Consider the following 16673-nt stretch of genomic DNA (forward strand, 5'->3'; position numbering starts at 1 on the left):
CAGGGGGCTGCCCAAAGGAGGCTGTGACCCCGTGGGAAGCCCACGCTGGAGCAGGCTCCTGGCAGGACCTGTGGACCCATGGAGAGAGGAGCCCGTGCTGCAGCAGGTTTGCTGGCAGGGCTGGTGACCCCAGGGGGGACCCACGCTGGAGCAGTCTGCTCCTGAAGGACTGCACCCCGTGGAAGGGACCCACGCTGGAGCAGTCCGTGAAGACCTGCAGCCCGTGGGAAGGACTCACGATGGAGAAGCTCATGGAGGACAGTCTGCCCTGGGAGGGACCCCAGGCTGGAGCAGGGGCAGAGTGTGAGGAGTCCTCCCATGAGGAGGAAGGAGCGGCAGAGACAGCGTGGGATGAGCTGACCTCAACCCCCATTCCCCGTCCCCCTGCGCCACTGGGGGGAAGGAGTCAGAGAATTCGGGAGTGAAGTTGAGCCCGGGAAGAAGGGAGGGGTGGGGGGAAGGTGTTTTAAGATTTAGTTTTTGTTTCTCATTATCCTACTCTGATTGGATTGGTAATAAATTAAATTAATTTTTCTCAAGTCAAGCCTGTTTTGCCCCTGACAGTAACTGCTGAGTGATCTCCGTGTCCTTACCTCGACCCACGAGCCTTTTGTTATATTTTCTCTCCCCTGTCCAGCTGAGGAGGGGAGTGAGAGAGCGGCTTTGGTGGGCACCTGGCCTCCAGCCAGGGCCAACCCACCACACTAGACGAGTGATTCCACTGTTAAGATTTTATATATTTTTTTTTTACTTTTATTTCAGTAGCTTAAATATACCTAATGTTAACTTCTTATTGCCCAAGTATTTGAAAGATATATGATATGTACTTTCCTTAGCTGTTTTTTTAACCATTGATAAGAAATCTTAACTGAGTTTTTCATTTGGGAGAGAATTTACTGTAGGTAAATTACTGATCAATGTACAGTTTTCAAAGGTAATAACAAAATCTCATGTATAAAGTGAAATGTTTGGTGTGTACCACATAACCTTTACCTAATTTTTGTCTTTGTTTTAGGTCTTCCTGAACAATACTACAGCCTCACTTGGTTCCTTAGCCCTATCCTGGGCTTGATCTTCACTCCGCTTATAGGTTCGGCTAGTGACCGCTGCACACTGAGCTGGGGCCGCCGGCGGCCTTTTATTCTTGCTCTCTGCATTGGTGTCCTCTTTGGAGTTGCACTTTTCCTTAATGGCTCTGTTATAGGTAAATAATGAGGAAATCCCCTGCGTATATCTCCTGCTATCATATCTGCTTTAAGGTTTTTATGTAGGAAGTAAAGATAATGATACGCAGTTGATTTAACTTATGTTTAGTGTTAAAATCATTAGAAGTCTCTGCAACACTGCATTTGAGCTATCCATCTTGCATGTTTTTATTCTTATTTGAAAGCTGCGGTGCTGTACTAAGTATTGTGCAATCATAGCTGTAACTGTTCATACAGTGTTATTAATACAATGGTTGCCAGCATAATGTTTGCAGTCGCTGAGACGAATTTGGTCGATCCTTGACATGGGAAAATTGTAGCAACCTGTTCACAGGGAAATGTTTCCTGTTGTGATCCATTTTCCCTTTAATGCATATCTGGCAACACATCCTGTTTCCAGCATTATTTCAAAAATTATCTTTTCACTTTTTCTTGTGCTTTTCTTAGACCTGGTATTGAAAAAGTCCAGAACACAGTTAATATTTGTTTATCAAAAACTATGTGGGAAAATAATTTTTCCTGAGCCCCCATCAAAGCTGGTAAAAATAGTTTCCCTTGAACATAGTTTACTACTGAACTTAATCTACAATCTCCAATCTCTTTGTAAATTTAGTGTAGAAGAGGTGACAGCAAGTACATTTGGGGAAATGTTTACATCATGGTTGGACTGATGCAAATGGAAGGAACTTAGCACCTAATAATATCCTCTTGGCTCTTTTTTTTTGGGTTAGGTGCAGCCCTATTGTGAAAAAGTTTTACTAATTGAGGGAAATGAGCGGAACATTACCTTGGCTCAGCATGTTAGCTTTTTAAAGCCAGATTGGGGTGCCGTATGATGGTTTTCAATTTTCTATAAACTGCAGTGGACAAAGTGCTCAGATGAATGATGTTTAGCTTATGTTTTTTTAATTTACCCAAGCAATACATATGAATTATTTGAATTGCTATCACATGGTATCAGTTGTACTTTGTAGCTGTGTCTCCAAGACTTATTCCGCCTTGTCCAGATACATCCAAGATGTTAGACTGCAGCCCTCTTACAAGATTTTAGTGGATAGGAAGCTCTTACTTCCATACAGTGGTTTAGGTCAGTAGCCATTGATACTGGCAAGCAAAGCTCATACGCAGTTTATAGGTTTATTTTGAAGTCTCTCACCTTCTAATAAATCAGCAGAAAATATTGATTTTTCTCTAATTCTTTGTTACACCGTAATAGAGTCTGTTGCATAGCTTTCTAGAAAACCTGCGTGTTCCTGATACTCCAGTGGTACTTTTGTGCAGTGACACTTCTTTAAAACACAGAGGTTGTTGCAGTGCACCACAGAAGTGAGCTGTATGCTTTATGTATCTGTTCCTGGGACGTGGTTATGGTAGATTTTTGAATGAAAACCCTCTTCTGAAAAGCACTTTAAACACTGCTGTGCCTCTCCCAAGGGAGCCTGGAGCGAACTGAAGTGAGAGCCATTGCATGGTCTTCTCTTATACCTGTTCCATACTAGAAGATAGAGATTTGCCACTAACATTCAATTTACATCAGCATAAGACAGCACTTGATCTACTATTTAGAGCAGATGCACAATATGATAAAGAATATGAGTCTCTCTTCAATTAAAGTTTTTGAAATGGGGGCTTGTGTTACTTCTCAGAGAGAAAAGGCACTGCTTACCAGTCTCTCGAAAACGGGGTGTCTAGCGGTTTGCAGGGAAAAGCCTCATTTGTAACCAGATTTTCTTCTGTGTGCTTTCATTGCCTGCCTTCTTCCCATTTTATGTTCACACGTTCCTATCCTTAGCCTCCAGTTACTTGCACTCCTAATTTCAACTTGGGGCTACAGGAGATGCTGCAAAAGCCAAGGTGGTTGTTGTATTGTAGCCGTTTTCATAACCTGGCCTCTGGCAATAGGAGTCATCGGGAGGGGAGCAAGGAGCACTAAGAGCATGCTAAAAAAGAGGTTCTCCGATCCTAATAATAATACGACCATGTCCCAGGAGAACAGCTGTGTATAGATCTTATTCAACTCTTGTTCTCTCCACTGTAGGCACTGTTCAGGTTTCCAGCAAACCTAAAGCACTGGCACCGTTGGTGTTTTCTGCTGTAAGATTCAGCCGAGCGTGGAACACGTGTAAACTTCTTTAGCATTCGGAGGACTTGGTATAAATGAGGATTGAATATGCAGGAATCATAGCACTTGAGATCTAGCTGATTTTTGGTGGCTTAGCCAATTCATCTCTTTCCACAGTCATTTTCATCAGTGACGCTAATGGTTTTATCAGTGTCTTGCATGTGTAACGTTGAAATCTCTCTGATTCCAGTAATTCGTGCTTTTGTCAGTGGTTCGTTTCATGAAAAATTCTCCAGCTATATACTAATGCTGCCTTTCTACTCTGTAGACAAAAAGCATTTCATCTCATGCTATCAACAGAAGCTGACTGATGCTTTTTGCAATGCAAAATGCCTTCATGTTGCTTCACCCTTAAAAGTTCTGCTTATAAAAGTGATCTAGGAAATATGAATGTTTAAGAAAAGCAAAGAGAGAGGTGAGGGGGTTAAATTTCATTTTATCCTGTTGTGCTGCGACCATTACATGTTAGGCACGGGGTCAGGAATGCTGTCAGCAGTGCAGTTACCTGTGTTTGTAACTGATAGATGAGGTAAGACAGTTTGGTTTTGGATGCTCTCCTCTCTCACCACAGCTGTCTTTTATAAAAACAGCCTTCAGCATTTGAAGGAAAATACACGCAAGGAAGATGAAATAGGATCTAATGCTCTCAAAGGTTTAAGAGATACTTTTAAAATAACATTTTGAAAAATAAAAGTCAGTCCTAAAATTTAAAAACATAATCTTCTGTCCCAGACCTTCCATGAAGAGTTGAAATTGCCATTTTACCCTGTAAAGGAATGTTTCCAGTGAGTGTGTTGGCCACGTTTCTCTTAAGGAGTTAAGCTTGCTCTCGGTAGTTTTCCCTTGTTGAATGATGTGCTCAGACTCTTCTTCTGTTTTCCCTCAGGTCTGGCTATTGGTGATGTCCCAGACAAGCAGCCCATTGGTATAGTTCTCACGGTGCTTGGTGTTGTGGTGTTGGACTTTTGTGCTGATGCAACAGAAGGGCCAATTCGGGCCTACTTGTTGGATGTGGTGGACAGTGAAGAACAAGACATGGCCCTTAACATCCATGCGTTTTCAGCTGGTACGGAGTTAGTTGATATGTTTTTGGCAGCTGTCAAGTCTTCCTCATGACCAAGGAAATGTGTGACTGACATGATTTTTCCTGAACTCAGTTCTCGCTTTTTCTCTTCCACAGGTCTTGGAGGAGCAATCGGTTATATGTTAGGAGGGCTGGACTGGACACAGACCTTCTTGGGTGGTATTTTTAAATCTCAAGAGCAAGTCCTTTTCTTCTTTGCAGCCATTATTTTCTCTGTCTCTGTTGCGCTCCACCTTTTTAGCATTGAAGAAGAGCAATATAACCCTCAGCAGGACAGGATTGATGATGAAGGAGACACACTTTCCAGCGTCAAATTCAGTGGTAGTCTCCCCCCTCTGAATCGACTGAATGTAATTAGTGAGGAAGAGCCGTATGGAAACTCTATGTTCCCCGATGAGGTTCAGTCGGAGCATGATCTCAATATGGAGTTCCTTGAGGTGAACATTGTAAGAAGTAAGAGCGACTCAGTTCTGCACATGCCCGATGCTACATTGGAAATTGAATCGGAGCTGCTTTTTCTGCATGACATCGAACCCTCCATTTTTCAGGATGCTTCATATCCAAACACTCCCCACAACACCAGCCAAGAGATCATGAAGTCCAAACTCAACCACCTGTCTGCTTTCCTCAGGGACAATGAGAAAGAGGAGGAAATGTTGCTTGATAATCACTTAAATGAAAATAAAGTCCCAAACGTGAATGGCTCCCTTCCAAAAGAATTCCTCAATGGACACGCTAGAATAGGCATGAAGCAATCCAGTACTTCAAACTCCATGCGAAGGCGGAGGCACATGTTCTACCGTCAGCCATCTTACACCTTCTCATACTACGGTAAAATAGGCTCTCACCGCTATCGCTTTCGTCGGGCCAATGCCATCGTCTTGATAAAGTCCTCACGCAGCATGAATGATATCTACGACATGCAGAAGCGGCAGCGACAGAGGTACAGGCACAGGAATCAGAGCGGCACGACAAATTCAAGTGGAGACACAGAGAGCGAAGAGGGGGAAACTGAAACCACTGTCAGACTCTTGTGGTTGTCGATGCTAAAGATGCCAAAGGAGCTGCTGAGACTGTGCGTCTGTCACCTCTTAACTTGGTTTTCGATCATTGCGGAAGCTGTGTTCTATACAGATTTCATGGGCCAGGTCATCTTTCAGGGCGATCCAAAGGTAAGAGAACAGTCACCATTGACCGACCTGCTTATTGTTACTCATTTCTGAGACGTGCTCGTTACGAGAAAACGGCTTTGCGTTTGTGTTTGTGGCAGGCCCCTTCTAACTCAACTGAGTTACAGGCCTATAATGCTGGAGTCCAGATGGGATGCTGGGGACTGGTAATTTATGCTGCTACTGCTGCCGTTTGTTCAGGTAAGAGACTCTGCACAATCAGACAGTGGAATGCACCTCGTAGATGTATTTGCAAGGTAAAAATAGTTTTGCTTCAGTTAGCATCCACCTCCTTGTTTGGGGTGAAGGGTATTTCGGAAAAGCATTTCACGTGGTCATAAGGGGAGAGGCTTCTTTAAGAATCAATATTAAAAAATTCCTCCAGATGTAGAGGTGGAAATATGAACAGATTGGCTAAGTGGCATAAAGCACAAAATGATATCAAAGGACATTGAATAGCATTTAGCTAGTCATCGGGAAACCAAATTATGCTTGTTAGAAGATTCAAACATATGTAAGAGGGTTTTTGCAAAGACTTTTTAAAATCAAAATTATATTATATTTCTGAAAGTCTCTTTCTTGCTCTCTAATAACAAATAAACTAGCTACAGACAATTTAGGCTTGGAATACAGACTGAAATTGAAAGCTTTTGCCAAACTTAAATTCTGCCTTTTGCAGCACGCGTGCCGGCACGCCTGCACAGATCAGTATCGTGGGGACTGCCTCTTTGTTGAGACACGTCAAATTGAAGTTCAGGCGAGCAGCTTGTTTCTGAACACAAACTGAAATGTGGCTATAAACATCAATTATCTGATCACTTTGTTTAGCGAATATGCTTGCATTAGAAACAGAATCTCCTCTGTGCTCAGAGTGTACCTGCATTGATAAAGTTAATAAATAGATAAAATTAATGAATGGACTGAGTGGACCGTGATATGTTTGAGTCTCAAAGCATTTTATTCTGACTCAGACTTGTAGCCTGGTTTAGACAAGTCTCTGAGCTCTTTGTTCCCCGGTTTTCGAAGTAGCAATACGTCCTTTTCCCAACGAGGGCTGAGCTACGCTGCTAAGACAAGCCAAATATGCAGTGAGCATCCAAGTCCCAAACAGCATATTGAGCTGCCACAGCCACATCAATACCGTAAAGCTTCGCTGAGTAAACTGATATTTATGTTTTACTCTTGATCTCTGCAGCCTTGTTGCAGAAATACTTGGACAACTATGACCTTAGTATAAAAGTGATCTACATCCTGGGCACGCTGGGTTTTTCTCTTGGCACTGCAGTGATGGCTATGTTCCCCAACGTGTACGTCACCATGATAATGATCAGCACTATGGGAATAGTCTCGATGAGTATCTCCTACTGCCCCTATGCGCTTTTGGGACAATACCATGATATTAAACAGGTACGTGGAATATTTTGAATATTTTAATCAAGGCAAAGCAGTCACATTTCTCTGAAGATCACAGTGGCAAAACGGATTTATTAAATCCCATTATTTGAGATACTTGCTTTGTTGGGATGTGTGCCAAAGCACAGATTCACCCTTGGTAGTAAATCGCAAGAGCTGCTACTTAAATCAGGTGGCATTAGCATCAAGTCGGCTCAGTGGGGTCATGCGTGCTTTACCCTGTGCTGAGGTATAAAAGGATTTGGGTGCATATGGTAGATGAAGAGAGATGAAATAATTATTGGAGTATTTATTATATACCTAGTTGTTACTACTGTTTCCAATGTGTTATGTTAGCAATACTCGGGTTCTTCACAGTCTTAGATACTGAGGTGCGTCTGGAAATGCAGCTATAAGTTTGGGGAGGTGTGAGGCAAACGGATTCCACTGGAAACAAGGACAGATTTACCTTCTACTTTTTAGCACTGTTCCATTTGTATTATAAATTACAGGAGGATCATTTATGTTAACATATTTCTGCATTGGGATTGGGAGGGAGATTCCTTTTTATAATCATAAAAAATAATTTCCACCAAGTGTTTCATGTAAATTTTTTTTACGAAACCTAATCTTGGAGGCAATTCACGCTAGGAGTGCCCCAGTAAACATCTGCCTCTTGGTGGAAGATGAGGAGGCCATTGGTAAGTAGGTAAGGAGGCTGTTGCTCTGGACTTGTATAGCCTGTGTGATGCACAAGGATGGCGTAAAGCTGACCACGAGAAATTCGAGGACGATACTAGTGTTTAAATATTTTATTCCATCCATTGTTTTATCTCCTGACACGTTTCTTGTCTTCTTCCAGTACATTCACCATAGCCCCGGGAACTCAAAGCGAGGATTCGGCATAGACTGCGCTATTCTGTCCTGTCAGGTTTACATCTCTCAGATCCTCGTGGCCTCTGCGCTTGGCGGTGTGGTGGACACGGTTGGCACGGTCAGAGTCATTCCCGTGGTGGCTTCGGTGGGATCCTTCCTGGGTTTTTTGACAGCTGCCTTCTTGGTGATTTACCCCGAAGTCAATGAAGAGCCAAAGGAAGAACAGAAAGGACTAGGTCGTCCAGAGACAAGCGAGGGCAACGGCACGAGCGCAGAGAAGCCGACTGTGCTGAAGCTCACGCGCAAAGGAGCTGCCGCGTCGGAGCTGGAGAGCGAGTCAGCCGTGTGAGGCCGTCGGTTTTTGTTCACCCACATTCCAGGGAGGGCAGGTGCCAGATCAAGAACTTCCCCCCCCACCCCCCCCAGGAAAACAAATTAGGATCGTCACTACTTGTAGCTAAAATTGCAGAAGAAAAGGCAGTTTCATGCAAAAGTGTAAATGAAATTCCGTAGTCCTTAATATAGGCTTGAACAGGTAGCTATGATGCTAATTGCTTTCTCTACAACTTAGAAATGTCATTTCTGAACACTTTTTTTATTAAGAATACATTTAGATTTCGAATAAGTTTTATTAATCTGCATGAGACTCACAGTGTATACAATTAGCAGTTAGAAAAATTTAGTTTTCAGCTGTTTTTAAACTAACTGAAAATGGAAGCTATCTTGACTTATAGTCTCTTGCTATTTTTTTGTCTGAACATTTCAGATTTCACTAGTGTAATAGCTGAATGAAACGCTTAGACATCTTGATCAATTTTTTCATAAGCATGATATTATCGGTCTGACAACTACAGTTCTTCAATGTTAATTTTAGACTTCATGTTTTTGTTAGTGCAATTACTACAGAATAGTTTTATTTGGAATTATTTTCTAGCAAAACAAAAGCAATTACTGCGGTTTCTAAGAAACTGCTGTGAATCCTTTTAGTCATACTGTTCGACAACTACTCCCAAGTCTGCTGCTTGTCAGGAGAGGGTGACATTGGGTGCGTGACGTGAACTGTAGATGGAAGGAGCAGCAACTGGGAGAGGTGACCAGCACTGACAGGTTTTTATCGCAAGTGCTGAATTTTATGAATGTCGTTGGAATACGCTGTGACAATTTTTAGCTCAGAGTTTTGCGTGCTGGTGAACGCTGGGGGGGGGGGGGGGGGGGGGGGGTGTTCTTGGCATTTAAACGTGATCATCTCTGGATGAAGCTGCCGTGGAGAAAGGGCGTCTCTGGGCTCGGCTTCGTGGGAGGGGGCGTGCGGCTTCTCTCTCACGGGGCAAGGAAGTCGTTGATTAATTGCACTTTTTATGATCCTTTAACCTGCTGGCTGGGAACGCGGCGGCCAAGGTAAAGGCACAGTGTCAGTACAACAAAGGTAAACCGAAGGCCTACCTCTGTCACTTTATGGCATAGTCTGGGTGTATAAAAATCTGTCAGAAACAGTTTTTAGGCCTTAAAATTCAATCCACTAGCATGTGTTGCTGTTCCAGTCCCTGTGTTGGAGGAATTGTAGGCTGGAGCTCTTCCGAGCTGCTGTACCAATGTCATCAGCGCAACCTCCATGCCCCCTTTCCTTGATTCAGGATGTAGCTGCAGTGCAAAGACATTTTTCTGCGAAGAGCTTGAAAGAGTTGTGCTAATCTGATTTATAATAGTGCTTGGATCGCTAGCAGTGTGCCCCAGTCCACGGGCAGCCAAAGCTCAGAGATCCAGCAGCCATTTAAAGAAACTTTAGAAACCGAACTTCCGTTTGTCGTCTTATAAGAAGTGTTTGTGATGCTATTTACTCATTTTTTCGCATGGACCTCCGGGCTGCAGTCAATCCGTGTGCTAAACAGGCAAATCACAGCTCGTTGTAAGATTTCTGCTGCCTCAAACTTCTCATACTCCAGTACTTTAAAATACATGTGTAACTCATGCTGCAATATAGTCATTCAAAAGAAGAATATATATTTCAAAAGGAAAAGCAGTTTTTAATAAATTACTTGAATTGTCAATGTATTTAAGAAATGTATGTTTTGGTATATTTGAAGTTAACGCGCTGTCTTGGCCGGCATCGTTGACGAATTCCTGGTGGCGTACGTGGGTTTCTTAGGTGAAGGCTTTCCGTCGGTGCCGATGTCCTATGCCACCAAGGGTGACAGTGTTGTTTTTAGGCTGGTGAAATCGCCGAGCACTAAAGTACGTGTCATCGCACCGGACTTAGGGGTTTTTTTGTTTGTTTCAAGTGTCTCGAGAAAGTCTTTTTTTTCTTTAAGGTGAATATTTTTTTTATTTAGAACACATACTGTGAACTGTGTTCAGACAGGGGAATAATACTACTGAAGAATATGAGACCTTATTGAAGAGATCAGTTGTGAGAAATACTTTAACTGAACTTGTGTCGTGAATTTTATCATCTCAGTTACATTTAATATATTCTGGTGATGTTCATATATAACAGAGATGCGTTGTATTTCACCCTATAACTGGCATTCGTGTAAAATACACACTGAGTTAGACATTTTAAAGTGACTTTAATATTTTATTTTTAAAGCTCCTTGAAGATTCTGCTTCTGGTTAAACGAATGCTGTCAAGTACCCCTTATTTTAATCTCTATTTCTGGAAAGGGTCTTCTACAGTTTAAAAATCTGCATCCTCTGGCCGGTGCCAGCCCTACCCTTTTCCCCATGAGCTTCGTGGATCCGTGTGGTTTCCAATCGCCGTTACTCCACATAGCACCTTCGTAAGCCAAGATCTCTTTCACAGCACCATCGAGCTGACCAAGGTCTAGCAGCAAAGAGGGAGGAGAAGTTGGACCCAGCGGAGGGAACGTGAACCGTTTTGGGGGGTGAGCTCACACACATTTATTGAGCTTTCTCAAGTCAGGGGAAGGGTGAGGAGGGAGGAAGGACGTTTCGAACCCAGAGGGTTTCAATCAAAGGCAGGGCGGGTCCAATTTTGTCCCGGCCAGCATCTGGCATAGCCTCGTTTCTTAAGAATTGGATGTTAAAATCCATATTTGGAGTTGTTTATGGAGCTGTTTAATTACCGTTTGTAACGCATGAATGTGTACGCTGCCTTGTAGCAGGAAGCTCTCTTTCACTCCCCTGTAAAGCCGAAGGAAATAATTATCCATTGTAACGCGCTGAAGTATTTGTAGTATTGCCAGAAGAATTAACTTGGGGGAGCCCCTGCCAAAGGATCTCCTCCTGTACCCTGGCCAGCCTGTGAAACCACCGCGCTGGCTTCCGCCGCGCTGCCGGTCAGGGCTCCCGGGATCTTTCATAGTAATGTTTTTTCTTGAATTTGAGAGAGTTTTCTTTCTAGCCCCGGCACTTCTCAGGGTAGAGTGGGCAATGATTTATTTCTTCATGTGTCCCTTACCTTATCTTTTAATACAGAAATTACTTTTTTTTTTTTTTTTTTTGGTCATGATTAAAGGGTAAAGCAGTACAATTTTATGTCTTTATTGCAAAAGTTGTGGGAAGATAGATTTGAAGGGGCTTTTTTTTTAATTCCTGGTGACAATAAGCATCGTTTTTTGTCGGTATTACTGTATAGTCAAATTCATTCTGCCTGCTCCATCTCTTTGGACCTTCACTGCAATAGGCTTAAGGTTTTGTGGTTTCATTCCATGTTGCTTTTACTGTAAACAGTTTTAACGTATTAAACGTGACGTGTAACACCTCGGACATGAGACACCGTTAGTGCTCAGGTTCTCGAGAGCTGTAGTCGGTGAGCTGCACGGCTGGAAGTGTTTCACACGAGAGCAGAGAAGCTCAACCTTTAACCGCTCGGAAAGGCGTAGCGTGGATTTTGCACCATTGGCTTATTGCAAGAGTCGAGTCGGATCTGCACTGTTCGTGGATGGCAATTTCAGACTCCAGAAGCAATAATTTCTTAGGAATGTTTCTCTTCCTGCTGGTTAGATGACTTTCATAGAGATTTATTACCTAAATAGCCTTTTAATAACATGAATCTGGTCGTTGGCTAGCGCCGGCAGTAAGCAGTTATGGAAAGATGTGGGTTGTTCATCATCAGAAGGGAGGAAGCCAGTAAATCCAACGGAGGTTAGTGCTTCTTGAAACACACAATGTCCTTTTCCCCTTTCACTCGGAGCCTTTTTCTAGACTATGAAATATTCCCGGCTCGGCGGCCTGAAAAGGAGGCAGCTGCAAATTTAGCCCCCCGGTTTTCTTGCCGGTGCCGGCGCTGGCATGCCGACCCCGTGATGAAACAGGCTTGCGTGAGGTTTTCCACGCAGGCACGGCAGCGAGGGCTGAGCCTTTCTCATTCCTCCCCCGTCTGATCTGAACCCCCCCCCCCCCCCGCACTTGGAATGACAGCGGCAACAACGGTGATTATTGCCAGGTACCTCATTAAAACCTCAGTCCCATCGTTAGAAACGCATCCGCCCGCCCTCGGTTTGCCATGACCTTGGCCTTCCTCCGACGTCCACCATTACAGGTGGGATTTTCATGGCTACCAGTGGGGTCTTGCGGCCACGCGGGCTGAGGTCACGTTTACGGATGAAGGTGGAGAAAGTCACGGTTTGTTCCTGGGAGAGCTCCAGGGGAGGCTTCCTTCCCGGCGCCGTGGCGCAGGGCTCAGCTTTTCGTTTTCAGCGGTCGCTGGCGGTTTCAGTACTTTCGCGTAGACGCGTGGCCGCGTTGCGCTACACTCCGTTGTTCGGTCCCTGCGACGAGTTGTAGCTCAGTCACTGAGAGCTGGGGTTTTTTAGGTGCGCGCGTGTGTGTATATACGTATCCGTGTGTATATACATTTATATACACACTGCTCGGGCCAAAATATCTTTGGTGGTTGTGTGCTTGTCGTCATTCTACTCGACAATGTTTGCAACTGAGTTCTTCCAGGTTTCCCTCCTCCTAGTCCGATGCGAGACGAGCTCAACTATAAATATGTATCCTATTTAAATAAATAAGTAAACTCCTGCATGATATTCCAAGCACATGTAGCAGCTTCGGCATCTGAAGTATCTGTTGTGAAAGAGAAGTTGGTTTTACTTGCAGCCGTTTTGTCCTTGTTTCCTTTTAATAGGCCAAATAAATGTAACGGACACCAAATGTTGCACAGAAATGTTATTAATGACTGTGTAGAAGAAATACCAAATTTTATTTTTCTTTGCAGAAACTTTATGGTTACAGAGTCCTCTAGCTGTTATTCTTCCTTCAACGACAAAGCTGAACGTTTGTAAAGTGCGTCGAAAATGGTCATTTTTGAAAAGTGGAGCTACCCAAAGTTTTCTGTTTCTCATGTTGCATCCAGAACAAGCCATGGGCAAAGGCGAGCTGCAGAAGCTCACAGGTCGATTGGCGTTGCGTTTCCGAGCCTTAGCAGCCCAGACAGGTAGGAAATTGTGTTAGATAACAACAAAAAGGCTCAGTCGCCTTTTCACGGCCCGCTAACGTCTGCCCTGGGCACGGTCTGCTTGTTAAGATGTTCTAGTTTTTCCTTTAATTTAAATTAAGATCACCTCCTGGAAAAACCTGTTTTGTTTGGTTCCTCGACCCAAGCAGGCCTGCGGCTCACCCGGCTTTCACCCGCGCCTTCCCTCGCCCCGGGGGTGCCCAGGAGGGACAAATACCCCCCCAGAAGAGAGCCTCTGCTAAAATCAAAAGGCTCTGGCTGCCCTTGTGGCCTGTAAAGCTTTAGCGAAAACACCGTTCAATTTGAAGCCTTCTGGCACATTTTCTTCTTAAATTTTGAAGCCAGGGGTGAAGCTGTAGGGGCGTTTTGGCATCCCCTTATTCAATCCTCGGTGACAGCCAAATTGTAGTAAATAGCCCCAAAAAGCAGAAAGACTTTTTTTCTCAACAAATCGGCAGTTTCCAATATTATCTTTTTTTTTTTTTTTTCTGATGTAACATGAACACTAAGCCCTTTTGGTAGCCAAATGACCAGCTTGTTTTAAATGCCTCATATTAATAGAAAGCTGCATATAGGCATCTCATAGCGGAGAAAAAAAAAAAAAAAAAAGAATATTTAGTTCCTTTGTGAACTGGCCATATGACAACTACTTTTTTATCAACTTATTAAGTTGGGGCACTATAATACCTCTTGCTGAGTTTAGCAATGTTTATAAGCATGTGTTAAACACATAATGTTAAGATTTATGAGGAAAAAGGGATAAAGAAAAGTAATGTCACAGATGAATGTTTGGGTGTGTAGACGGCATAATGTATGTATGGTTTTTATTTCTACACTGTTGAGCTTATTTTCTGTTTTAAGGTTAAAAAAAAGATTTGTTGCATGAGAACTGTTTTATTGTGTTCTGCACTTTCTGTTCTTTTTGTATAATCTTGATTTTTTTTTTTCATTTATGCATAGAAAAGGAAAAAAAATCAATTTAGAAATATTCTACTCCACAAGACGTTGTGTTCCGATCCGTTGTTCTGAAGTTCAATCTTAATAAACATTTCAATAAGAGCTGGTGGCCGGCGTTCCTGTGGTGTTTGTAGGGAAGGTGAGGAGAGGCCCGCGTCCTTTCTCTGACGGCGGCGACGCCGGCTCCCTGCTCCAGGCCCAGCACTGCTGCTGCTTCTCCTTGTCCCTAAGCTGTGCAAGACAATTAATCTTTCTAAAAATGCTACTACGAAATATTCGCTGACAAAAAAAGCCAAGTGTTATAATTTGCAAATGCTTGAGAAACTCACCTGACGCTTGCGGGGTTCGGGTGCGACAAGGGAGGGAGCAGGGATGGCGGCGCAGAGCCAGGGCGCACGTCCCTGACCGCGGCCTCTGCTCTTGCCCTGGTTGCCCTGACCGGTTCCCAGGAGGCGAGGGGTGGCGGCCGGCACCAAAAAGCAGCCAGCAAACTCCGCCGTCGCTCATGCCATCACCGAGAGCGCTGCCGGGGCCGAGGGGCTGGGAGTCGTTGGGTCTTCCCTTCGCGTGGGTGGCGGGGGCTCTGGCTCTCGCCGTCGCAGCAGGGAGGCTCTCAGCCCTCCTTTGCCAGCACGTCGGCCTTTTCCCACTCCTCTGCCTTAGCGCGGCGCGGGATCCCTCTGCACGGGAGGGCCTGGGAGCGCTTCAGGAGGCAATAAGCATAACCATAAACAGCTTCCAAAGAAACCAGTTCGCATCCAAACTGATGAACCAGTTGGGCCGCTGCGAGTGACCAGAGAGGGGAAAGCCGGAGGGACCGGATGACAAATGCCAGCTGACAGGGTTAAACTTGCAGTGTTGAAGGACTCGGTTGTCCTGCTTTGATTTCTGGCAGTTTACTTGAGGGATTTGATCTGTGACTTCTCCTGAAGGCACTTCTTCAGAATCGGTATCAGCAGCTCAGAGAAGTCGATGCCCAAGCAGCGTTTGGTTCATTTTTGACTAAACACAGCTCAGCTGCGCTCTTCTCTCACCAGCCCTGAGGTTAAGGAAGAAGTGAAAACATAAAATGCGGTAAATCTGCCTCTCGGCTTGGGCTGTGAACTTGCTTTTTCACCAGCACCAAGGGCAAAGTGTGAACCCTGCCTTGCCGGGGAAGGAGCTGCTCCAAATACCCACAGAAGACCCAGAGGAGGGCTGTGCTGGGTTTAGACTCATAGAATCGTTTGGGTTGGAAAAGTCCCTTAAGATCATCGAGTCCAACCGTTAACCAGCACTGCCAAGTCCACCACTAAACCATGTCCCTCAGCACCACATCTCCCCATCTTTTAAATACCTCCAGGGATGGGCAGCCTCTTCCAATGCCTGACAGCCCTTTCGGTGAAGAAGTTTATCCTAATATCCAACCTAAACCTCCCCTGGCGCAGCTTGAGGCCGTTCCCTCTCGTCCCATTGCTTGTTACTTGGGAGAAGAGACCGACCCCCACCTCGCTACAGCCTCCTTTCAGGGAGTTGCAGAGAGCCATAAGGTCTCCCCTCAGCCTCCTCTTCTCCCAGTTTGGCTGGGATAGAGTTAATTTTTTTGGCTGTAGCTAGTACAGGGCTCCTATGAAGTGTGGGGGCGTGAGCAAGTGGCTGCATGGTGCTTAGTTGGCGGCTGGGGTTAAACTACGACAAGGGCAAGAGCCTCTTGGCTCAGCTGGTCCTCGCCATGGGGGGCTCCTCCTGGCAGAGCCCAAAGCGAAGCGGGGATGAAGTGGCAGGGACTGGCCTACATCCCTGTCCTCTCCTGGCACAATTAAAAGTGAAGAGGCCAAAGGGATGTGAAAGCAGTAAAGAAATAAACCTGAGCCTCCCTGGGCTGGGTCTTGCAAGGCGCAGCACTGAGCCCCTCTCTGTCTGTGCATCTCCTCCCGCGTATCCGCGCGTCGGCCCTGTGCCAAGAGAGCGGGAGGACGGGGCAGCCCCCTTCATCCCTTCCAGCGCCGCGGCGGGAGAGCGGGAGGAAGCCGAAACCTCTCGGGTGCGGTTGTTCCTGCAGGGTCATCCCTAGCGAGGAGGAGAGGTGAGAAAGCACCTTGGGCGGCTCAGGAGCCGTGACTCAGCCCCTGGCCCTGGGAGCGGGACGCTGCGATCCCCAGCCAGGGGCAGCGGGTCCTTCCTCGGGGTGGGAGCGGGGCGTGGGGCCGGGCTGGCCGGAGCACGCCGAGGAAGGGGTGAGGACCAAGGAGCTGCGTCAGTCCCCCAGCTATTGTTCGAGTTAAACGCAACCCTTACAAAATAGCTCGCAGTGGCCTTGGAGTGGCTGGGAACCGCTCGGAGAGGAGCCTCCCCCGGCGCTGCCCCCACGCTCCAGTCTGGACCGAGGGTGGAACAGCCAGCAAACCAGTATCTTCCCCCCAGTCTGCCCCAGGGGGGTCTGTCCCCCTGTCGGGATGCAGCAGCC

General features: G+C 45.4%; 1 protein-coding gene across 4 annotated transcripts in view; it reads left to right on the plus strand.

Moving 5' to 3' along the window:
* The window catches only part of SLC45A4 (solute carrier family 45 member 4), a 70046-nt gene extending 54666 nt beyond the window's left edge, over positions 1 to 15380 (plus strand). For 3 of the 4 annotated variants that reach the window (XM_082335067.1, XM_082335065.1, XM_082335066.1), the window contains exons 3-8: positions 1016 to 1204; positions 4214 to 4393; positions 4508 to 5583; positions 5682 to 5781; positions 6776 to 6987; positions 7835 to 15379. In XM_082335067.1, the coding sequence (XP_082191193.1) occupies positions 1016 to 1204; positions 4214 to 4393; positions 4508 to 5583; positions 5682 to 5781; positions 6776 to 6987; positions 7835 to 8197 (2120 nt within the window). In that variant the 3' untranslated portion in view covers positions 8198 to 15379. Of the gene's footprint in view, positions 1 to 1015; positions 1205 to 4213; positions 4394 to 4507; positions 5584 to 5681; positions 5782 to 6775; positions 6988 to 7834 lie in introns of all 4 variants that reach the window. The other variant, XM_082335068.1, reaches the window with a different exon arrangement.
* Positions 15381 to 16673: the final 1293 nt, after the last annotated feature.

Source organism: Platalea leucorodia (genome assembly GCF_965183815.1).
Source record: "Platalea leucorodia genome assembly, chromosome: 1".
NCBI classification, from domain to species: Eukaryota; Metazoa; Chordata; class Aves; order Pelecaniformes; family Threskiornithidae; genus Platalea; species Platalea leucorodia.